Source organism: Melanerpes formicivorus, unplaced genomic scaffold, assembly GCF_026170545.1.
Source record: "Melanerpes formicivorus ecotype bairdi unplaced genomic scaffold, bMelFor1.0.p_v2 SCAF_6, whole genome shotgun sequence".
Taxonomy (NCBI): Eukaryota; Metazoa; Chordata; class Aves; order Piciformes; family Picidae; genus Melanerpes; species Melanerpes formicivorus.
In genome coordinates this window covers 22001642-22027154 of record NW_027142358.1, presented here as the reverse complement: position 1 = coordinate 22027154, position 25513 = coordinate 22001642, and the positions used below count along the sequence as shown (strand labels likewise).

The window sequence follows — 25513 nt, the reverse complement described above, 5'->3', positions numbered from 1 at the left end:
GATCTGTGTATTAGTCCATCATGAGAAGGCTGCAGGATGGCAAGAAAACACATCTATTAAATACAATGCTAGGCTGAATGAGATAGCGCCATGCTGAACAAACCCTGATGTCAGCTTCTGTGTGTATCTACTGCTCCACACCCTTGATGAACCTGATGACCATGTACTGGAGTCACACCACCTAGTCCAGATTTTTCTTGGGGAACATAACTGGACAAAATACTCCACATGTAGCTTCTCAATAACTGAGCAGATGGGAATAACTACTTGCCTTGACCAGGGTCAATACTACTGTAGATACCGTGTCTCTATATAAACACACAGGTGGGTAGATGAATACTAAGGTCAATACTAAGATCAAATGCATATAATGGCAATACACACAGAAGCACTCAGTGTAAACTCGAAAAATCCCTCAATCTCAAGAACTGATAGAATCTTTGAATGCTGTAAACAAGAAAGAGGTAGAAAAGGAGTGAACTTCTCAGATGGCAGCTTCTAGGGTATGGTTCTTCCTGCATAAAGAATATTAATTCAACCTCTTCAGGAGGACTGCAAAAAATAATTGTGTCCTTTTCAGTGCTAATATGAATGAGAATTACAATACACAGTGGACATCAGCGGAGGGAGGAATTCAGCAAAGCAGTGCATATTAGTATCACAGTATAACTTAGGTTGGAAAGGACCTCGAGGATCAGAGTCCAACCTATCAACACAGACCCCATGACTAGACCATGGCACCAAGCGCCACGTCCAATCTCCTCTTGAACGCCTCCAGGGACGGTGACTCAACCACCTCCCTGGGCAACCCATTCCAATGACGAATGACTTGCTCGGTGAAGAATTTCCTCCTCACCTCGAGTCTAAACCTCCCCTGGCGCAGCTTGAGACTGTGTCCCCTTGTTCTGGTGCTGGTTGCCTGGGAGAAGAGACCAATCCCTTCCTGGCTACAACCACCCTTCAGGTAGTTGTAGAGGGCAATGAGGTCACCCCTGAGCCTCCTCTTCTCCAGGCTAAACAATGCCAGCTCCCTCAGCCTCTCCTCATAGGGCTTGTGTTCAAGGCCTCTCCCCAGCCTTGTTGCCCTTCTCTGGACACGTTCAAGTAGTACTTTCAGTCATCTGCAGCAAACAGTCAACAATTAAAAAAACCCCAACAAACTCCTAAAAATAAGCAAGGCTGATTTCAAGAGGAAAAATGAATGCATTAAGAAAACAGCTACAACATGAGTAAATCTCCCTTAATAGTCTAATTCAGAACTTGTCTAACAGCTATTAATTCTTGTTTTCTATATCCACATCTCTAGGACATCACAAAAACTTCCATATTAGCACATGATGAGGAAAACCTAAAAGTGTCAGCCAGACTTCATTATACAGTATTATTGGTTTCAGCAACTATTGGATAATAAGTTACAGCTGAAGTAAGACATTTCCAGGAGGGTGAAATTCTATCAGCAACAAAATACTTCTGGATTTTCTGACTCAGATATGGAAAAAAACTATTTTAAAGAATTCACTTGTTTCTGAGAGGGCTTTGAGCTAGAATTATTCTTAATTGTGCACTAGGCAAGGAAATACACAGGAAATAAAAGGGTATTAGCTGAAAGAAGGGAGATGCTAAAACAAAGAACAGTGCAGGATTGAGTTAAAGATGATCCAACATAAAAGGAACCACAAGAGAGAAGGCAGAGGAAGAGTGGATGAATTCCATTCAAGACAAGTGTTACATCCCTGAAGCCCTTTACCCTCTAAGTTCAGAGACTTCTGCCTTGATAGAAATTAAGCCCTCTTCATTCCTCATGCTAAAGCAAAACAAAATGAAAGCCCACAGCTTCAGAGATGCACACTGTCTAGGCGCATATGAGAAAGATGCATATGGAAACCTTCAAAGGAGAACTTTGAGTTGCCAGCCATTGAGATCTGGCCACTTCATATCTTTAAGCTCATTGGAGAACGCAATGCTAAAAATTACCACATCAGACCAAAGAGATGACTACTCACTATGAAACCAAGTTTATCTCCTGTCTTAGGCAGTTAGGAGAAAAAAAAAAAAAAAGTCTGGATGCATTTAAATGAAATGCATTTGTTGAAATATAAAAATGCTCAGAGTTAGGTAGTTATGTGCTGGCTTTCTACTCCAAGCAGTAAACTTTACAATAAATTCCAAACTGACTATTGCAATAACAATCCTTTCCAAAGTTTTGAAACCCACTCAACATAGGGGGGGAGGGAAGTTTTTTGCTAGAGCATTTTTTTTCCACCAGTGAAAATTTATCTTGCCTGTAAAACAATTTGAGATTAACTGCCTAAGAAGCTTTGCAACAAGAGGTAGCTTCAGGTTTTGTTTTTGAGAAATCAGGGCTTTCATACAAACCCTGAAGAAGAGCTTAAACTACACTGCTTGCTCTTTTATTTATTTTGTATTGCATTTAGTGTAACAATCATCACAAAGCTCTAGAAAACAAGAAGCTGAATTCTTACAATAGTGAGAAATCGTGAAGGTATAAATGATGTCAAAGTGCCCAATGGCGAAACTCTGTGTAGCATAGATCACGGAATCATTACAGTTGAAAAAGACCTTTAAGATTGAATCCTACTGTAACCCAGCTATCATAATCACTAAACCATATCCTGAGGTGCTCCATCTACAGCTTTTTGAACACCTCCAGGGATGGCAATAACACCATGTCTCTGGGCAACCTCTCACCACACTCTCAGGGAATAGTTTTTTTCTCAATGTCCAATCTAAATCTCCCCTGGAACAAATTAAACCCATTTCCTCTTGTCCTATCTCTTCTCTCTGGAGAAGAGACCAATGCCAGCCTCCCTCCAACCTCCTTTCAGGTAGCTGTAGAGAGCAATAAGATCTCCCCATAGCCTTCTCTTCTCTAGACTGGGCAAATCCATCTCCCTCAGCTGTTCCCTGTATGCCATGCCCTCCAAACCCTTCACCAGTCTTCTTGCTCTTCCCTATACTCCAGGACCTCAATGCCTTTCTTACCCTGGGGTGTTCAGAACTGAAGACAGTACTCAAGCTATGGCCTCACCAGGGCTGAGTACAGGGGCACAATCACTTCCCTATCTCTGCTGGACACACTGGATTTGATCCAAGCCAGGATGTGGCCGGCTTTCTTGGCCACCTGGGCACACTGCTGGCTCATATGCTCAGCTATTAGTTCACCAGCAGCCCTAGATCATTATCCACCAGATTGCTCTGCAGCCACTCTACCCCAAGCCTGAAGCACTGCTTAGGGTTCTTGTGACCAAAATACAGGACTCAGCACTTAGTCTTGTTAAACATCATTTTGTTGACCTCAGCCCATCCATTTAACTTGTCCAGTTCTCTCTGCAGAGACTTCCTCCCTTTCAAGCAGATCAACACTGCTGATAAGTTTAGTATAGTATGGAAAACTGCTGTCACTGCTGCATCAGCTCATAGTTGTGTTTCACCATTCTAACCCAGACAGTTTTAAGAAAGAAAGACATTTGGAACAGTTCTGTAAAAGCCTCAACTGCATGTTGCAATGGAAGAGTTTTACTAGCAAAAACTGAAGTCTTATGCCATACACCCTGAAAACAACAGTACTGTTTATCAATGAACAAAAAACAGAACTCACTTTACAATATACATATAATATGTTTCATTTCTATGAATATTTTTGTTACAAAACATTTAAAGGACATTCAGCCTAGGGATGACCGAACCAGAGTTTATGACCTTTGTAAAGTAGGACCCCTGCTTAGGCTTCCCTTTTTGTATAATGTAAGTGAACGGGTTTACACTCATCAGCACGCCTCTCAGCTTGAGAGATCAAGTCACCAAAGGGAGCAGGCATATTTGGTAAGAAGACCATAGTAAATAATCTCACCCTTCTCAAAATGAGAGAAATGCTAAGTAATTATCTGTTTACATCTTTCCATTCCTCCCCTTTCCCCAAGAGGAATCATAGTGTTTATGTAGCCAAAACATATAAGCTATTCTCAGTGGAAAACATATAGAAGATGATGCAAGATACTGGAAGACACCAACAAAACACATCATCTGTGCTATAAGGCAGCTGGAAGAAAAGCTTTTGGCTTCCTTGTGTTCCAGCTTGAAAATTTTATAGTTTAGCACTTCATGGAGTTTTTACACTAAATAGAGTAAGAGTTTTCATACATTGTAATTTTTGTTTCGATGATTTTGCATGGAAACTGGGGTGCCCTGAATGCAAAAAATAAAGCAATCAAGACTCCCCCAAAACCTATTAACATTTCTGAATTCAAAAAGAAGTATTTCACATGCAGTAAATAAAAAAAAAAAGGGGGGGGGAAGGCCAACATACCCAACAGCCCTTTCTTCACTTTAAACAAACACATCAAATGAAAAGAGTATTGTGTATAGGTAGTGCTGTTACCTATTTCTGATCTTCACTCCTTTAGGAGTCTTGTATCCTGGCAATTTCTTCCTCAGTCAAAAACCAAAATTAAGTTAAATAATTACAGGTGATCATTAAAATAAAAATCATGATCAGCTGTAAAGCAGTCTAAGACACAGAGGTAGATGAGAAGCAGAGGAGGGAAGCAAACAGTGATTGTTCTAACTTAAACCTTGCTAAGAGTTATCTAATTCCCTCTGGGGTAGTGGTGGCAGGACTTAGCTTAGCCCAAAGCTCAGTGCAAATATGCAGCTCTTTAGTAAGTCTAGCTTACATTGGGTTTAGCAAGGGATTCCTATTCCTAGCCCTGTGTAGCTTTTTTGGCCAATTAGACGGCATGCATACAAAACTCTGAACTAGAATTCATTGTCTTTGCTACAATTACTACTCTAAAAAGAAAGCAGCATAGTGTGTCCCACTCCACAATTCTAATGATGCCTTTCTGCAGGTGAAGGCAAGGGAGCCATTTCTGAGCAGGTGGCCCCAAGGCACCCATGCATTCCACACTAAACAACATTTATTTTGTACTTCATGCACAAAGTTTCAGCCTCAATGAAAATACCAAAGGTCACAGGTAATACTTTCATTTTAAATAAGTGACTAAAATGTATCTGTATGCATATCATCAATGAAATCTATACAAGTAATAGAGGAGGAAATTTATCTCAAGAAAAATAAATACTGCTTAACAATGAAGTCCCCAGGCACATCATCAGAAATGCCAATATGCAGCCAACTCCTTTGTCCAAAAGCAGAAGCAGCAATTCTTCCCACTACAAATCAGGAACCTAGTGTGTATTATTACTTTATATTATTTTCCTACTCAAATCTTCTCCCTTTTATTTTTTTTTTCTCCAGAGGGAAACAGTACAAGCATTTCTGATGACCAAATTTCCCCCCTATATTTTAAGGGCAACTTAACTTTCAGAAAGAAAAAGATTAAGCATCTCAATTGAGACTGTGGTGACAAATTGTTTCACCTTGCAATAAGGTGGCATAAAACTGAACTTTATTACCAACTAGAACTCCCATTCACTTGGAACACAGAGCTCAAAGCAGTGATGTGGGGAGTTATAGGACCCAAATCTCCACTGTTTCTGGCCAGGGGAAGAATTCAGAACTATCTGCTACTTATGAGAACTCAGACTTCTACCCATACTGGGCATTTGAAGGAATAAGTCTAGAGAGTATCTTTGTATTACAGATAAACTGAAGATTGTCCCTATTGTATCAGAAGCAACACAGATGAAACTAAAGCTGAAGCAAAACAGAATAAACCCCCTTTCTTAGTCCATTCCCTGAACAGAATGATTGCTATACAAGAGACATGATCAACGCAAGAACAGAGCCTTCCCACCACTTTGCTCTGGCTGAACTAAGCAAAAAGTTAAGTAAGCATTCTTGATGTACCTTTTTAGAGAAACCAACCCAACCTAAACAATTTCCTTCTTTTCACTGGGTGTGGTTTTGCCAAAGGGAGACAAACCTTTCAATCTCACAAGGTCTGGCACATGCTGACAGCCACTGATATTCTCTCAATTCTAATCCATACCCCCTCCGTGAGCAGTCTCTTCCTCTTCCCAGGAAGCTAAAAAGATGCGTGTGTCAACATTCCCATCACAGCCTAGCACAACCAGGCATTTCAAGAAGATTCTGTAAATGTATGACCATAAGATTTCCTTGTTACATGGTATGAGCCAAACTCTAGTCTAATATAGATACTGATTTTTACCCAGAAGAAGTGGGAGATGTGAAGGTTTCTGCCCTTCAAAACTGCTCCTGGGGTTCAAATAGAGATAAAGATGACAACAACGTGTAACAATCCTGAACTCCATGTATCCTCCCTAGCAAGACAAATAGCACTGGAAAAAACTAATAGTGGAGCAGCTGCCATCAGAAATGGCATGATACCCTTAGGGAAACTGTAATTACAAATAAGCAGTTGAAGAGAAGTCATGGATGAAGACACATGGAAAGCCCTGCAGAAGTTACTGTTGAATATGGATAATAATCAGCATGAGACATCTTAGTTTCAGGTCGGTGATTAATATTTCTTGTGCCTCAAAATGTCCTAAGCCATTCCCACTTGAAGCTCTACTTATGTTTCAAATTCAAAGATTAAAAAGGAGGCCCATGCAACTTTCAGCCTGACCCACTGGAGACAATTATTTTTAAAAAATTCTATCTCCTTGTATCAGTATACACTCTCTATGCTTTAAAAGGCATTCATTTGTACATACTCTAACAACATATTCACACATCAGAATTTCATGAGCCTGCAGTGTGCCCAGGCGGCCAGGAGGGCCAATGGCATCCTGGCCTGCATTACAAACAGTGTGGCCAGCAGGAGCAGGGAGGTCATTCTGCCCCTGTACACTGCACTGGTTAGGCCACACCTCGACTACTGTGTCCAGTTCCGGGCCCCTCAGTTTAGGAAGGATGTTGACTTGCTGGAACGAGTCCAGAGAAGGGCAACAAAGTTGGTGAGGGGCTTGGAACACAAGCCCTACGAGGAGAGACTGAGGGAGCTGGGGCTGCTTAGCCTGGAGAGGAGACTCAGGGGTGACCTTATTGCTCTCTACAACTACCTGAAGGGGGGTTGTAGACAGGCGGATGATGGTCTCTTCTCCCAGGCAGCCAGCACCAGAACAAGAGGACACAGTCTCAGGCTGCACCAGGGGAGGTTCAGGCTGGAGGTCAGGAGGAAGTTTTACACAGAGAGAGTGATTGCCCATTGGAATGGGCTGTCCGGGGAGGTGGTGGAGTCGCCATCACTGAAGGAGTTCAGGAGGAGACTTGACAGGGTGCTTGGTTGCATGGGTTAGTTGATTAGGTGGTGTTGGATGATAGGTTGGACGTGATGATCTTGAAGGTCTCTTCCAACCTGGTTTATTCTATTCTATTCACCAAAGTTACAAGGCTCGCCCAAGATAAAACTAACAAATTTTTCAGACACAGAAGGGAAAGCACAGGATGTTGCAAAACAAGCTCTTTTAGTACCTTAAATAAACAAACAGGCCTTGAGGCAACTTTCCTTACTCCCTTCACTGCCAAAGCCTCCTAAACAAATAAGAGGTAATATATGTTTATTAATAAACTGCTGCATACAGAAGAGAAATTGAACAGAAAGGTCATTAAAGATGCAAACTGATATACCTATTCTTCATGTCTTCAAATAACTGATTTTTGTACTTTTTTTTATCTTAGTACTGTTGTTTCCAGTATACCTATATGGAAAGAACAACCGATTTTAAAGGATGGTTTTGCCAAATATTACCTCCACAGTGGCCTCACTATCTTTTAAGGGGATACTCAAGAAGATAAAGTCACAGATTAAGTGTTACATACAAAGACTGGAACTAAAATGAAAACAACTAAATAAAACCAAACATAACAAAACCACAAACACACACACACACCCCCCCAACCAAAACAATGACAAAAAACCCCCACACACTGAGACCAACCTCTAGCCTTCCTTTAAACTCCTAAGCTCCTAACAATTAACAAAACAGATTCTGGGACACATGCAACATTTGCCCTTTTCAATCTTTGTGCTTCCAAGCAATATTACACCCCCTTCAGGATGTAAGAGACTGCAGTTAGGAGAAGCACAAGCATTTTAATACACATTTTACCTAAATCTATTGAGATCTTAAAACTCCTAAGTATCCACAACTGTGTAAGGGACTATATTCCTACAAATACCATCTCTTTGATTAAGAAAAACATCCCCAAACAAAAATCCACACAACACAACCCACAAAAGCTAAATATTCTCAACCCTTCAGAAACAGTAACACCCACAAGTTAGAGCTCACTGGTAGCACATTGTGCTTTCCACAAAACTGAATTCTGCAGACAACCTCCTGAAAGCCAGGTAATGAAGAGCCAAGAGGTCTCTTCAGAAATGCTCTAAAAGTCCACGACTGACAATGAATTATGCTGAACTGAGTAGTTCACATATAACCTGCAGTCAAGCACTTCAGCAGAACTACATGTGTGCATTGTTTCCAGTCACGACCTTCTACATGCGCAATGCCACGTTAGTCCAAGAATTTCTCCCAACTCATACTAATCCTCCAACCTTCTACTATCGCCCACCATACAGCTGATGGTCTCATGCCCTGTGAAATCTCACAATGAAAGGCTATCACCAGCACTAAGACTTCCAAGTACTCAAAAAAAAAAACCCAATAATCTTGATAAGGCAAGAAATAAAAGCAAACAGAAATGACTCATTAAATTCCCCTCTGTCCACATGACCAACCCTCATCTGTTTTGGATTATGAAGTCTTCAGGGCACAGACCAACCACCTTCTTATATTTTATGCAAGAGCGCTATGCATATCTACAGTGCTACATAAATAACAAGTTCCTCAGAATAATGTCCTCACTTTGTCTGGGAAGGGTCGTGCTTGCTTATAAGGCATGAACCAGATGTTACATAACTCAATGGAAAAATGCCACCATCAACTGAAAATGGGCTTTGGATCAAGAACAAGTTATAACTCCATGTTATGTATTACTCAGAGAATCAATTAGGACAATAATGTAATAGAGTAAGATCCACGAGAATCTTTTACTTCCATAGTACCTAACATAACAGCAAGCCAATCCATGTTTATTTAAGATTACCCGACACTGAACTGTAGACTGGAGAGCTCTAGAGAGAAATCTATCACAGTAGTTATTTCAGACTAAATTATTAGCAGCTCACAAGGGTTTTGAAAAATCTGCACGAGACTATGTTAGGTTTCTGTGTCTTCCTCCCAGCTTCAAGCAGAACAAAAACTTAAGAATATAAGAAGAAAATATGCTGAAGAGGGCGGAATTTTTAAAGTCATATTAGCAAAAAACTCCATTTATCCACTTTTCACTAATTCAGGGGCATGGGAAGAGATGCTTTGACTTGATCTTCCCTGCCATGACAAAGCAGAAACACTAATTTGCTCCTTGCAGCTGAGAACTAGAGCTTATTCTGTAATGTAATTCCACCAGCAATTGCAGAACATGTGCTTGCTTCTGCTGAAATACTCAGTGAAATAATGCATTTGGACATTTAAATTGTTATTATTAAACTTTCAAAGTCCAAAGTTCACAGGAGCAGTTTACATCCACTAAGAGTCAGCTTGTTTATGAAAATCCAAGAAAGCAATACTGCTTGTTCACACATTTGAAGACCAGTAGAAGACAACTAAGCACCAAACCCTTACATTAACTCTCTAAAAGCACAGCAAATTCACTAGAGCATAATTCACAAGGCTTAACAATCCAAGATGAGTCTGTGACTTCAAGCCCTACTCAAAGAGCACGAGTCACTTCTGTCCTTCCTGCAGCCAAATTAAGTAGCTGAGCAATGTCCCCTATTGACCAGCCACCAGGCAAGACCCAGCAGCCGCTTCCAGAGGCATCTGCAAGAAGTCGGTGTTGTCTCACTCCCTCCAGCCTTCTCTCTCCTCTCTGGGTCTGCGTATGTTGATATACGGAATCACCTTCTTGAATCATTCCCTTGCTAATTCTGTCATTTTGACATTCAGATGAAAACTGCATTCACCTCTCATATCTCTTCCATCCCACAGTAACTTAGGCACACTGAGGGTGGACTTTCTCAGAAAATACCCTTCATGGCAAATAACATCCTCAGTTCTTGATGTGCCTCAGCGATGCACCTCCCCTCCCTGTTCCACTCAGCAGCCTGCCAAAAACACCCTGAAGATAGTCTCATTTCCAAAATATTTCTAAAAAATGCATTTGCTATAATTTTGAATTCATATCAAGTTTCTGAAAATATCTTGCTTGCCTTAGGTTGCAATGTGTTTCTAATGCTACAGATCACTTTCTTCCACACTACACAACCTGAAACATGTGAAAAGGGTCTTCATTTTACCTCCAGAAATCTCTGCCTTATTCATTTCACATGAGAAAGACAAAAGTTTAACCCTGATTAAAAGGAAATTGGACAGACAGTGAGGGTGAGTAAGCTATGAGCAACTGTCCAAAGAATCATTTGAACAAAGAAAGCTTGCAAGGAAGATAGCTTCCATCTGTTTTTATTAGCTGCAGTATCATGTGTATGGTACTTGGAAACTTCAGTAATCTAGAGTTGATGAGACTAAGAAAGCCAGTTATAATGAAGCAGCTTTAATCTACTGCAGCATCCACATGGTGTCCATACAATAATTACCACAGAACAGCTTAAGTTACAAGGAACCTTAGAGATATCCACTCCAACCTCCCCACCATGGGCAGAGACACCTTTCCAGAAGACTCAGCTGCTCAAGGCCTCATCCAATCTGGCCTTGAACACCCCCAGGGAGGGGGCACCCACAACCTCCCTGGGCAACCTACTACAGAGTCTCACCACCCTCTTACTGAAGAACTTCTTCCTAAGATCCAGTCTAAACCTACTCTCCCACTCAAACCACTCCCCCATGCCCTATTGCTAGACAACCTTATGAAAAGTCCCTCCAGCATTCCTGTAGGATCTCTTCATGTTTTGGAAGGCAGCTCTGAGATCCCCCTGCAGTCTTCTCTTCTCTAGGCTGAGCAACCTCAGCTCCCTCAGCCTATCCTCATAGCAAAGATGTTCCAGCCCATGGATCATCTTTGTGGCCTTCCTCTGGACTTGCTCCAACAGCTGTGTATCATTCTTACGATGGGGACACCAGAAATGGATGCAGAATTCAAGGTGGGGTCTCTCAGGAGCAGAGTAAAGGGGTAGAATCACCTCTCATGCTCTGCAGGCCATACTCCTCTTGATGCAGCCCAGGATATGATTTGCCTTCTGGGATGCATGAGTGCGCTACTGTCTCATGGTGAGCTTCTCAATCAATAAGTATATGCTATGTGGTTAAGCTCTTGGAGTAAGTGGAAAAAACCCACGTGTTCTGATAAAATCCAAAAGAACGCTTGACATATTCTCCTCTGCAGACACTAACATTAGAAATGAAATAAGAACCATGTTCAGAGAAGCGGTTCTCATTGGCAGTGAAGAGCAGCATCTGAATATTGCTGTAAAATACTACAACAAATGTGTCAGCAGTACATGCACTCCTTCCCACCAACCTTCAAACCATCTGACAGTCACATGCTGGATAAACTATTCCTTCATATCTAAAAGGAGACCTTTGTTCAAAGTACCACTCAAATGAGAAAAAATGGAAAATACAGCAAATAACTGCATGGACAACCAGTCAAAAGGAGTTTCAAGGCATTTCTATCTTCTCTATAGTAAGAGAAAAAACAGCTCCTTTTTATTAGCTTATTGTAGGCAAATCTTCATTAAACATAATGCATACATATTTGCACATTATTCTTGGGGAAAGAAAAGAAAAAACATGGCCCAGACCAAAAAACCATGTTGCTTTGCAAAAGTAATTTCAAAGCCATTACTCTTGACCATGTTTCCCTTTGTAGTTTAGTTGCTGCAGGACTATTTGTTTCCACCCCATCCATGCCTCTGTCTAACCACAAATTTTAGTGAATCACTCTGTGGATTGTGCATTCCTTTGTTAAAAGGCCTTTGCATTTCTCAAACAAATATCTAGCTTTCAGTTTTATCATAGTAGGTTTCATGTCAGTTTTTCCAATAATAGGCTGTCGCATTTACCCGTCGACAAAACCCTGAAAACCCCCTAACGATATCTTCTGGACAAACCCCCTACTATAAAAGCAAAAGACACACTCTCATAATGCATACTTTGACATTCAGCCACAACAAGGTTGCTGTGCATGAATGGCATTAGCATAGACCAAAGAACATATTTCTCATCACATTCCCGCTGATGGTTAGCAGAAATAGTGTCAAAAACATTTTAAAGTGTGATCAGTACAGTGGGAAGTGCATGTGAAGTTTAACCAGTTGATCTCATGACTGAGCAATGAGTGATTTTTCCTCTAGTCAACTGTTTTCTGCAAATAAAATACCTTTCTTACCTTCTGAAAGAAGTCTTCCCCACTTTTCCCTTTGCCCTCTGCAGCAGCTGTAAACCAAAAGCAAATATCCAGTTACTAAATGTATCAGAGAAAATACAGAAATTATCAATGAGCTCGTGCTAGTGCGAAATATGAACTCCAGGTCACTTTTCTCTCATGCAATAAACATTAATCAACAACTGACTAATACCTAGAACAAACTTTGGCAAGTCATTTGCTAGGGGGGTTGTCCCAAGCAGATGCTGATTTGCATACCAGAGCTCTAACACACTTATTAGTATTTTAGTTGCAAAGTACATGTGTAAGTCTTATCATTTATTCACATTGCATACTCTGGCATGTAATTCCACCAACAGAAGGACCAAAAGAAAGCTAGGAGGGCCCAAGATTTGCTACATCAAGATTAAGAATGGTAATCCACAACCACATTAGAAGTATTTCTTTGTTCTGTTTTTTACATTGAAGTGAAATACAAAACTACTGCTATGTGGTTTATTGAGACCGGAAAGTACCAGAGAAAAAAACTAAATGCTTATTAGTGCTGTTAAATGTTTTCTCACTAGCTTGTTACCCAGCAAAATTTTACAACACATACTTTCCACCAAGCCCATGCTGACTGAAAGTAGCTGAAAACCAAAAGGCAGCCCTAGACGCTTACACTAGAAATGGCGCCACTGTACAGAGTCAGAGGCATGAGCACATTTGAGAACCATGTTCAAGAAAGATGTCTTGAGGCCAACAGTGGCACTGAACCACTGAACATGGCTACTAGTAGGGCTGGCAACTGTGGGCAAAGAAGCAATTACTAAGCACAGAAAAATTTAGAGATCTTCATCCTCATAGCCTAAAAAAAATTAAAATCTGATGCTGAATGGTGAAAATGTTGACTTTATGAAGAGAAACACCATCAAAACACACTCTTCACACCAATCCAAAGTGGAGGATAAGAGACTATGAAGAATGACACCCTCCTCACACCCAACACGCATCTCCTGCAGTGCCAACTGAACTGGTGCGAAGGACTATGCATAGAAGGGTTCCCAGTATCTCCTCTTCACAGAGGGTAAGCTAGTGTGCTAGTACACTGAAACATTGGGACATTTGCATAAAACGAAAGCTAACAAAAGGAAGAGTGAATAACAACTAGATACGTGTGGGCTGAAAACAGAGTATAGAGCTGTCAGAGTGCTTTTCAAAAACAGTGCTTGACAACACCACGATAAAACATCATTGTAGGCTATGGCTTGGAAGCTTATAACAAGCAATGATACAATTCAGTGATTTTAAGAACAAGACCTGGATTAGGGCCTGAGTTATCTACCACTTGAATTTAAATCCATAAATGTAGATTTAGTCAATGTAAATGACTGCATGGATTAAATTATGTAACCGTTTGCCTATATTTTGTGTTGCAGTTCATTTGTGCTGCAACCTGAGACCTAGCAACCAACTCAAAACACAGTAGCTCAAGCTCATTATGAGGAGGATAATTTCCTTCTCCTTGAGGAAAGGGATGTCTCCAAACAGAACTCAGGTGCAAAGAAAGTTTCCTGAATGGTACTGAACTATTGAAGAAGCATCACAAATTTTCTATATTTTCTAACACACCTTTATCTCACTCCATCACCCTGGCTTCAAAACTGTTTGAGGTACGTGGTTCCAATCACTCTGATTACACAAACAATTCCAACCTCTTAACTCTAACTCTGCTCATGCAGCCTAGCAGATACAGGTTAGAGACACAGAATCCTAGAATAGTTTGAGTTGGAAGAGAACTCCAAAGGCCATCTAGTATAACCCCCCTGCAATGAGCAGGAACATCCTCCACTAGATCAGGTTGCTCAGAGCCCTGTCAAGCATGACCTTCCAGTCTAAATCTACTGTTCTCTCATTTCAAACCACTGACCTTGGTCCTATCAATACCAGAACAGAGGGGCAGAATCAGCTCTCTCCATCTACTTGCCATGTTTTTGATGCTGCACAGGATGCCATTGGTCTTCTGGGCTGCAAGTGCACACTGTTGGCTCATGTACAGCTTTTCAGTCACCAGCATCCCCCAAGTCCTCTTCTGCAGGGCTGCTCTCAGTTTCATCTTCCCCCTGCCTGCACTGATATCTAGAACTGCCCCAACCTAGGTGCAAGACCTTGCACTGTGCCTTTTTGAACCTCATGAGGTTCTCCTCAGCCCACCTCTCCAGCCTGTCCAGGTCCCTCTGGATGGCATCTGTTCTTCTGTCTTGTCAACTGCACCACTCAGATTGTCATCATCTGCAAACCTGCTAAGCTTGCACTCCATCTCGCTGTCTCAATCTCACATGAGATAGCTTTTTCTGCCCCAGAGCAAGCCATGTGATTGCATTTGAAATAAATGTCTCAAAATAACAACACTTAAATACCACTGAAAAAGCATACACTAGGAAGTTTTTGTTAAAACTCCTGCACTGTATTAGATACTTAAGCATAGGCAGAGCAGAGACAGTGAATAAAGTCTGTCAAGCAGTCATTTTGCTGTAGAGCAATTCCAGACAAAAAAATTGCACAAGTCAGAAGAAAACAAAGCCTTCCTCATCCTCAAAACCCACACAAACCCGTAAGAGGACAGTGGCACACATTTCACCAGAACAAGGTTTTCCGGAAGCAGAGAAAATAATTAAGGAAAGTTTCAGTTTTTCAGATTTAGAAGCTCCAGATACTAGCAGACAAAAAAAACCCTGACAGCAGCCACTTTAGATACATGGTGTTTCATAAGTTTTCCATTCACTCAGAAACAGCTATGAAACACTTTTGGGAAATGAGGAGTACTACCACACTATTTCAAGTCAAACAGAACCAACGTGCTTTTAATCAAAGGCTACAGGGGACAAACTGGAAAAGAGAACACAACAGATGTGAGGCTGAAGTTGCAGCTTTTATCCCAGCTGCAAACACATGATTTCTAAACTGAAGACAAACAAGAGATGGTTAAGATAATAGTGGTAGTGCTCTGCAGGGCATTTACACAGAATGCTGACAATAGCAAAGTTGGAGCAAAAGGCACTTCAGAAACAGCTTTAATTCATAATCAGTGGGTTTAGTCCTTATACCATACTATAAAGATATGGTCATACAATTCAGCTTTTCGGCATGTAAGATATGCTTTATGACAACCCATTTGCCAGGTCTCATCTCTGAAAAGGCAGGGAAGACTGTATGGTGTTTTTGGGGAAAGGCATTTAAGTTCAAGGTGTTTATATCTCCACAGGTCTTCACATGACTAAACACTACATGCAATATATCAATATTTGATCATTTTGTGTCCAGGAAGCAGCACTATTTAATCCAAGAAGAGGTATGCCTCTGATTGCTTTTCATTTAAATTTGTTTGTTTCATATTGAGGCAATCTAGTAATTATAATTTCCATTATGCACTGAATAACCATTTAAAAGATAGTCAGAACTGCTGCATAAAGTAATGAGTTACACTTCAGATGGTCCCTTCCACTATAATAAAAAAGATTGCCTACAAGTTTGAAACTAAAGTACTTGAAGCTTGATATTATGTTTCCTTTTAGGTTAGCTATTCTCCACCTCTTCTTCCTTTTGCCCTCCTTCCTTTGGATCTAACTATTCACATCTATTATATTAGTTTAGTCTTTTAATTGATTTGCTTCAGAGTATTTACTTTCTTATTTCTATGAATTATGAAAAAAATGCAATTTCATCAGTAGTTTATGAATTTTGGGATGCTACTCACATTTTAATCTATGTTTATCTTCAGGCTAAGTACTCATATTTAAGAAAGTTACCAGTATGTCTGTGAAACATTTACTATTCACATGAGATTATCTCCGAGTCTTTGCTTCTCTCCAAAGCAGACAGAGTTTAGCACATCTCAAAAAAGTACGAGAAGCCAAACATGGAGAAAATACATCCATTCTGTTCACAATTTAAAGGTTAAACAGATTTTGTTGCAAGATGACAAAACCAGCAGCTTTTGCAGGCAAATGAGAAAAAGAAGCAATCTAGACTTGTGAAATTTATGCGTGAGTCATTAAAAGCAAAAACCATTTACAGCGCTCACTACAACAAGCCACTGTTTAGTAAATCATTGAGGTTTACCTCAAATCAGATAAACAGATAAAAAGCAAGTGTTAATTTGTGTCTAGGAAAGAATCTGCTAGGTCCTTGTATCCAAAGATTACCTTCTCTCTAACCACACCGTATCTTAGAATTGCTTAGGTTGGAAGTGACCTCGGAGATAATCTACTTCCATCCCCCTGCCATGGGCATGGACTGGACCCCTCTCAACTAGACTTGGCTGCTCAAGGCTTCATCCAATCAGGTCTTGAACACCCCCAGGGAGGGGGCATCCACAACCACTCCAGGCAACCTATTCTAGAGTCTCACCACCCCTGTATTGAACTTCTTCCTAAAACCTAGTCTAAACCAACTCCTAATAATCTTAATTTTGAGATTATTAACCTCAACTCTCAAAATAAACCTCATCCTCAATATCTCATACTGAGAAGCTCCCAAAATTTACATCTGATGAATGCACCCCAGCAGATACTTCTGTAATCTTACTAATATTTATTAAAACATTAATAGTAGAACAAGCTTTCTTCAAAAAGCAGAACATTTCCAAGCTCTCAAAATCCCAAGACAGTAAATTTTTTGTGGGAGGCTGACAGGGCCTGCACCAGGGCTGCATGGAAAGTACAATGTAGGCCACATCATCACTAAATTTGAAATAAGATTTCAGATTTTAACAGTCGAGTTTAACATTTCTCTTGACTTTGAATGAAATGAATGACTTAGAATAGAATAAACCAGGTTGGAAGAGACCTTCAAGATCATCGCGTCCAACCTATCATCCAACAACACCTAGTCAACTAACCCATGCAACCAAGCACCCTGTCAAGTCTCCTCCTGAACACCTCCAGCGATGGCGATTCCACCACCTCCCCGGGCAGTCCATTCCAATGGGCAATCACTCTCTCTGTGTAAAACTTCCTCCTGACCTCCAGCCTGAACCTCCCCTGGTGCAGCCTGAGACTGTATCCTCTTGTTCTGGTGCTGGCTGCCTGGGAGAAGAGACCAACCTCTGCCTGTCTACAACCCCCCTTCAGGTAGTTGTAGAGAGCAATAAGGTCACCCCTGAGTCTCCTCCTCTCCAGGCTAAGTAGCCCCAGCTCCCTCAGCCTCTCCTCATAGGGCTTGTGTTCCAAGCCCCTCACCAACTTCGTTGCCCTTCTCTGGACTCGTTCTAGCAAGTCAACATCCTTCCTAAACTGAGGGGCCCAGAACTGGACACAGTACTCGAGGTGTGGCCTAACCAGTGCAGTGTACAGGGGCAGAATGACCTCCCTGCTCCTGCTGGCCACACTGTTCTTAATGCAGGCCAGGATGCCATTGGCTCTCCTGGCCACCTGGGCAATACCACATTAGTTACAAACAACATTAAGAAGTGACACTAATGCCTATCATCTATTGAGTTGCCATCACCAATCCTCATCTAGGTGATACTGCATCAGCAAATGCAGTTGTTTTTTAATGGCTTCCCAAATTCCACTTCAAATAATGATAAAAACAAACCAATTTTAGAGTTTTCCTCAGTATCCCCAGTATCCTCAGTTGTTGTGATAATGTTTTTAGAGGACAAGTCCAAGCAGCTACTTCTGGAAGGCAGACTTGTTTCCTAGGAATGGTCTCAGCAACTAAAGCAAGCAAGCTTTTGCTGTTCCTTTCCTCCTTGGACTGCTCTCCTTTGATGGCACAGCCTTCTGTGCAGCCACAGTTGGGGGGGTCCAGGTCTAGCTTTATTTTTGGTAAGAAAAAAAGAAGGCATTTACTGCAAGAGCTCCCCAGTCTTACTTAGCTGGATAGGGCAGCAGCAAGAAGATCTTTGTCGTTAACTTTGCTGGCAGCTCCACCATACACAGGCTGAAGGTGTTTGGGCAACCACAGCATCAACAAGCAGTAGCAGACAATTATCTCTAAGCGTTCACCAGAACCAAAGGTTCATCCACCAGCAGAACCAGGCATGAAAAGACCCCAGTAGAAGAGCAGTTAGGGTATCAAAAGCGCACTTTACAGAACAAGTGCAACTAAGTCACAGAATCAGAGAATGTTAGGGGTTGGAAAAGACCTCCAGATATCATGAAGTCCAACCCTCCCTGCCAAAACAATATCACCTAGTGTAGGTCACACAGAAACACACCCTGGTGGGTTTCAAATATCTCCAGAAAAGGGGACTCCACAACCTCTCTGGGCAGCCTGTTTCACGGCTCTATCACCATCATAATAAAGAAGTGTCTCCTTGTGTTGAGATGGAACCTCCTGTGTTCTAGCTTGTTCCTGTTGTATCACTGGGCACCACTGAAAAGAGGGACTGTCACCCATGAAACTACTTCCTGAACTCAACCACATGTTGTGGTGGTTTGAGCCTTAACTAGGATTTAAGAGCTCAGATGGGGGCAAGACTGAGATTCCCTCCCCTGTCCCCCACCTCCTCTTTCCCAATAGAGAGAGAAAAAAGGGAAGGGGGCAAATCCACCAAGAAATAACTTTTGAGTCGGTTTGGAAGTAGAGAGAGCAACAAAATTTTCTTCAAACAATATATATATATATATATATAGGGTTCACAAGGGTAAGGAACAAGGATGGATGGGGAAAAATGAGAATACAACACCAGTCTCTTTGGAGAGGTGTGGATGTAGCAAGGAGGACCATGCAGCAAAGAAGCAGGGAGCCAATGACAGTCCTCATCCAGGCCAAGGCAGGGGCCAAGAGAACTAATGGCTGCAGTGTCCTCCTTTTTATAGCCTTGCCGAACAAGGAGGGGGAGTGGAACAGACTAACTCAGTTTCCCAAGGGGAAAGCCCCCTGAAGGGAGGGCAATGCTCTCACAAGCCCTCCCCCCTGCTTCCAGGATGGGTGTAACCCATCACACATGTACAACAACTGCTTAAGAGCATCTCTAGTGAAAAACAGGAAGGTATTAGTACTCTGACAAGATCTCCAGATGAGATTCAGAAAGCCACACCCTCCTGCCAGTGGTCCATGTCCCCAGAACAGATTTGAAAGAAACCATAAATCAAACAGCAATTAAGAGAGCATACTGACTTCTGACTGGAAAATGAATTCATCTCTGCCACCCTCTACTACTCAGGAAGCACTGTTTTCTTAGAAATGGTATTATTTTATGGTATTGAAAAAAAATCACATAACTGACCTTCACAAAAGCTAGGATTATTTTTACACAAAACTGTAACACTGCTTTCAGAAATGCAGATGGAAGGCTATGTAAATGTGCATAATAAGCATTTTACATTTTAAGCTGTTCTGTGTTTATTATAATTTCTTCCATACCATGAAATATTTTATATTAGGTTTTTTCTTTTCAAGATAGATTGCATTGCTGAGGTTCCATCCAATACAAATATAAAACAGTTGAAACAGGTGTTAACTATTATGGTATCCATGAAGCACACGGCTTGTCTACTTAATCACCAAATCGTAAAGAAGCCCAATTGTAATTTCTTTTAAGTTCACATGGAAAAGTGAGTTTGAACTTCTACTTCAAATGTTATTTCAGTTATGAAAAACAGTTACAACATAGGCTCTGCTTTACAGGAACAAAACTCAAGATACACCAGTTAAATCTCCTTTGAACGAATTCTTGTAACTGTATTGATCTCACACATCACCTTTGTACCTCATTTCCTCAACTCTTGAAATTGTTACTGAAAACACAACATAAAATGTTTTTGATTTGCCTTTAAGTTGATTAGTACCAAAAACTCTTTCCTCTAGCTGCACTGAAATACCAGAGTCAACAGAACACAAAAACACATTCTGTTCTTGTGGTTTCAGCTACAATAGAGCAAAAAAGTTCCTTGAATCAAAGTAATCTTTAACAGAAGCATAACAAATCAACAGAATTTCAAGAAACTGTAGAATAATACACCTGAAGTTACTGATTATCCTTTACCTCTCCTATCTACCCTATCCTTCACCTTTCCTATCTCCACTGGACAAGAAAGAATTCATAACACTTATGCTGAGGTCATCCTCATGGTAAATAACTATTTTTTATGAAACTGCCACTGAAATAGGGCTAGCTATGCAAGAGTTATTTTTATATTATTATTTTAAATGAAATGGACAGCTCTTCATACTGAAAGCTTATACTATAAGAAAGATCTTGAGGTCCTGGAGTGTGTCCACAGAAAAGCAATGAGACTGGAGAGGGGTCTGGAGAGCACATCATGTAAGGAGAGGCTGGAGAGCTGCGGTTGTGTAGTCTGGAGAAGGAAAGGGTAAGAGACAACTTCACTGCTCTCTAGAACTTCAAGAAGGTTGTAGCGAGGCTGATGTTGGTCTCCTCCCAAGTAACTAGTGGTAGGATAAGAGGAAGTGGGTCTAGAGTTGTGGCAGGGGAGATTTAGATTGGATATTAGGAAAAACTTCTTCACATTGCGTGTGGTGAGATGTTGGAACCATTGCTGGAAATGTTCAAGAAGCATGTAAATAAAATTATAGAAAGGGTAGGCTTGGAAGGGATCTCCAAAGGTCATCTAGTCCAACATCCCTGCAGTGAGCAGGGACATCCTCTACTAGATCAGGTTGCCCAGAGCCCTGTCTAGCCTCATCTTATACATCTCTAAGGATGGTGCCTCAACTACCTCCCTGGGCATTTTGTTCCAGTGCTCCACCACCTTATGGGAAAAAACTTGTTCATAACATCCAACCTAAGTCTCCCCTAATTTCCAACTTTTGCCCCACCACTACAGTCCCTCTTGTAAGTCCCCTTTAGGTAGTAGAAGGCTACTATTAGGTCTCCCAGGAGCCTTTTCTTCTCTAGGCTGGACAGCCCTAGCTTTCTCAGCCTGTTGTCAGAGGAGAGGCACTCCAGCACCCTTATCCTCATGGTCCTCCTTGGACCCACACCATCAGGTCAGCATCCTTCCTGTGTTGAGGGCTCCAGAGCTGGACACAGTATTCCAAGAAAAGTCTTATCAGAGCAGAATAAAGTAGCAGAATCATCTCTCTTGATCTGCTGGCCATACTTCTTTTGATGCAGCCCAGGATGCCACTGGCTTTCTAGACTGCAAGCACACACTGTGTGGCTCTTCAGAACATAGTTTACTGAATTATGGTTGGACTTGATGATCTTAAAGATCTTTTCCAGCAGCAATGATTTTGTTTTCTCAGAAGTTACCAACACAGTTACACAAACAAAAAACTAAACAAAAACTTTTGTCATTGAACCAGAAACTACCTCACAAAAAAAATTAGTGCCATCACTTTGTGCACAGGAAAACATCTCCTGCATACTCTGAAAGTCTGCTTGTATCAAGCCAACGTCCACAGTGAAAATATGCCTTTAGGAACAAAAAGGTAGAGTATATTTTGTCAAAACCAAATATGACCGGGACTCAAATTTGCTGAAATGTCAACAAAACAATTTTCCATTTTTCTTGTAATTACAAAGCTTAGTTTCTAAGCTGAAAACTGGAAGACTGTCAGATGGAGAGATGACTTGGCTAAAATGAAAGGGTCTGGCAAGAAAAGTAACAGGATCTAACAGAACAAGAAATTTGCATAACAGTCTCAAATGCTATTTTTCAATTGGCTTTTCAATAACATTATATGTTCTTCTGACTATTTACTATGACACATTTCATCAGTCATCTGCAACACATAGCATCAATCTTAGAATTTTAATCTCTACAGCAGCTTCACAAATAGGACCAAGTTCTCCAGAGTCAATAATGAAGACCAGGCATTTAAATTTTCTTAAACTCCTACAAACAACAACCTTCAGGTTTTGAGGATGCTCATTGTAAATACGTGAAGAGTAAATCTGCAATGAGAACTAGAGGTATCAGAAAGGGGGTGTGGGTGAAAATGCCAAATACTCTAGAGGCTACTAGCACACTCAACAACTAAGACGACTAGTAGAAATTTATCTGCCCATATACTGTGCTGACAAATTTGTCACATCAGGACCTGCATAATACCTGCACAATATTACAAAATCAGCCAATTTCTACATATTCCATGACAAAAGGACTCTTGCAGTGAATGAAAGACTAAGAATGTCACCTTTGTTGCAAAGTTCATGAAAAAAAAACTGAAAACAATGCAGACCATATAAACATTTTACAGTTGTAGTGAATATGTGATCATTCTTCCTCTGGTAGAGCAGCCAAAGAAGAATTGGAAGAATTCCAGTATGCTCAGTGAATTTAACAGTCTATTTGTTGTCATATCTAGACATTTTTGGGTGGGTTCCAATATATCTCCTTCTGTTGGAAGAAACTGGATACGCAAGTTAGTAAGCTATCCATAAAGAGGCCAGATGTGCTATAACCTCTGACAGACAACCAATTTTGGTGAAAAAAGCAGACTAGTATAGTATAGTAAACTCAACCTGTTGTTCTAATCATGTGTCCATGCACCCTCTAGGAGTCCAGTGTCTGTTATCTCTTCGACTACGTGCTAACTGGATGATGTTTCTCAGATCAAGGTCTACATCATCTGAATGAGCAATAGATAAGGCATGTATGTTCTGCATTCTCCTCTTAAGCCCACATTTGTTCTTGGATACAGAATCATGAAGACAGCATAAGAACATTTACTTTCCAAGAGTCTTTTGAACCTGTACATTCTATATCAAAATTAATTGACAAATAACTAAAACCATCCTGCAATAAAAATTCATGAAGATTCATCCATCCATCAGCTGTAATGAAGGAAGAAAACAACCACCACTGAAAAGAGAAAGTTTAAAATAAATTCTCCTTACTCCCACTGCATCCATATACATTGCCAAAAAACACTGCAGAAGAACTGCCAACTTACACACTGTGGAGACCAAAAAACACATCGTCCCAGAGATTTGCTTTTACTTTCTCCAATGACTCCAAGGACTTGGTGATGAATCCAGTATCATCAGGAAAAGGAGTTATACTGAAGGCTTACATTGAAGACTACTTGCCTTGTCCAATTTTCCCCTCCAGTTCTCAATTTTTTTTTCCTTAAGAATTGCATAGCTATAAAAGTCTATCTAGAACCAATAATCTAATACATAGCAACTGTAAGTTTTAGATGTGCCACAGATTTTTATAATTTTGCAAAAAAACAATTCATCTCTAGGGAGAAAGCTGTATGCCAAGAGTCTCTGCATAGAGAAAGCCTGTTTGTTCATTCATTTCTTTTCATGGCCAAATCACAGCCTGAAAGCAGGCTATGAAGCTGGGCTTGCCTGGGGAGCCCCCTTCTCCTTGTTAGAAATCTCTCCTTCAAAAGGCACGCGTGAGTCTAGCTCATTGACACCCCACAGAACACTTCCTTATGTGACATGAAGCAGAGTCAAGTGCATGGCACAAGATTTATGATTTTAATGAAGATAATGAAGTGAAAGCATTGCTTCCTGCCAACTACACTTAAGAATGCAGCCAGGAAAACATACTAGCTGTCAGCACTGTATTACCTGATTAAAACTACTCTATTAGCTGCCTCAGATTGACACTTACTTGTTATTTAGGATAAGAGGAAATTGACTCAAGTTGCACCAGAGGAGGTTTAGACTGGATATCAGCAGGAACTTCTTCACTGAAAGGGTTCTCAACAGTACAATAGACTCCCCTGTGAGGTGCTTGAATCCCCTTTCCCTGGAGGTGTTTAAAAGACACACATGTGGGGTTGAGGGACATGGTTTAGCACCAGACTTGGTAGAGTTAAATCATGATTGGACTTGAGGATCTTAAAATGTCTTTTCCAACCTCAACAATTCTATGTTTAAAGCCACAAAGACTGTCATCTCTATTACTTGGCTGCTCTCTCCTTGCATCTTGATACAGTTTTAGGGCTATGCTTAGTTGTAAATAAGGTTTTCCAGAGGATTTGAGTAGAAGGACTGAACAGAATAACGAAAGATAAATTTATCCAAATCCAAAAAGAGAAAGCAGTTACTGGCAGTCCATCCCAACACTGTGCAAGTCAGTTATTCTACTCTATTTCCTGGATGCCTCCTATGTCATCCTTTTTGCTGTTTCCTGCAGTAGATAAGCCAGGCGATGTTATTGCATTAACTTTTCATCCAAACTTTTACCAGCTGCTTTAGTTTGATGCTAGGATTTCTACAGCTTGTTCTTACCTTTCTCATTCTTGCTGGCAAAATGAAACCAGAGTCTCTTTTCTCTTAGAACACCCAAGTGCTCAACCATAGCGTGATAAAACAAAGTGCAGAGTTTCTTTGGAAATCACTCTGTCCTACACTTGTCCTCAAAAAACCTTTCCCAATTCATGATTTTGATTAGTGTGATTAAACCTATGTACCTGCTTCTGTGAGCAGCAGAGGACTGGCTGGAAATTCCTTAGCTAATAAAAAATGCAACTGAAGTCTAAAAACAAAATAAAACCAATTAAAAACAAAAAGACATCTTCCCTAAAGGAAAAAAAAAAAAAAAGAGAATTCAAAGGAAGAAAGAATTCAAGACAGGGCAAGGACACCCCAACTAGAGAGCTCCTAGCTGTAAAAGATACTAGATGTTTTTCTAAGACAAGAACAGTTGGCACATTACTGTAAGCATTCATACATGTTAAAAAAATTACATTTGTAATTATTATGTAGTGTTTTATCACTAGGACTTAAAGTAACACTGTTAAAGTTTCAGATACAAAGTTAGAGAAAAATATTTCATGTGGGCAAACTGAGGTTTTCTTCACTTTGTGAACAGGGTTCTGTCCAAGAACAGAGACCTAAGTTGTGATAGTTTTTCACCAAGGGATTCACAGGTTACTATAATCAGATTATAAACAACATCCTTCTCCCATTGCAATCAACGTTTGAAGAGAGCTTTTTGGCATCTAAATAGCACAACAGCTAGGTTTAATAACCTACCCAAATATATAACCTCAGTCTTCCTACACTCCCAGGCCAAGCTACCATGAAAGACATGAAGTAGACTCACATCCCAGGAAGTATCACCTCTACTGTACTGCAGAAAGAAGAAGTGGTTTAGCTTTTGAAACCTCATTTGAGGAGTTAATTGTCTCTCTTCCTTAATGCAAATCTTTCTGCATTTCAGTTTTTCAGGACCTGTGGGAAACTGGTCAAAACAAGAGGCTGGCCAAAAAATGTTCATGTTTTATAAATCTGTTCAC

The 25513-nt window shown here is 40.7% G+C and overlaps 1 protein-coding gene across 1 annotated transcript in view; it reads right to left on the bottom strand.

Annotated features, from left to right (window-relative positions):
- BICC1 (BicC family RNA binding protein 1) overlaps window positions 1-25513 on the bottom strand; it is a 109239-nt gene that overhangs the window by 52940 nt on the left and 30786 nt on the right. Inside the window, exon 2 of the mRNA XM_068140052.1 lies at window positions 12359-12405. Coding sequence (XP_067996153.1) covers window positions 12359-12405 — 47 coding nt within the window. The remainder of the gene's footprint in view (window positions 1-12358; window positions 12406-25513) is intronic.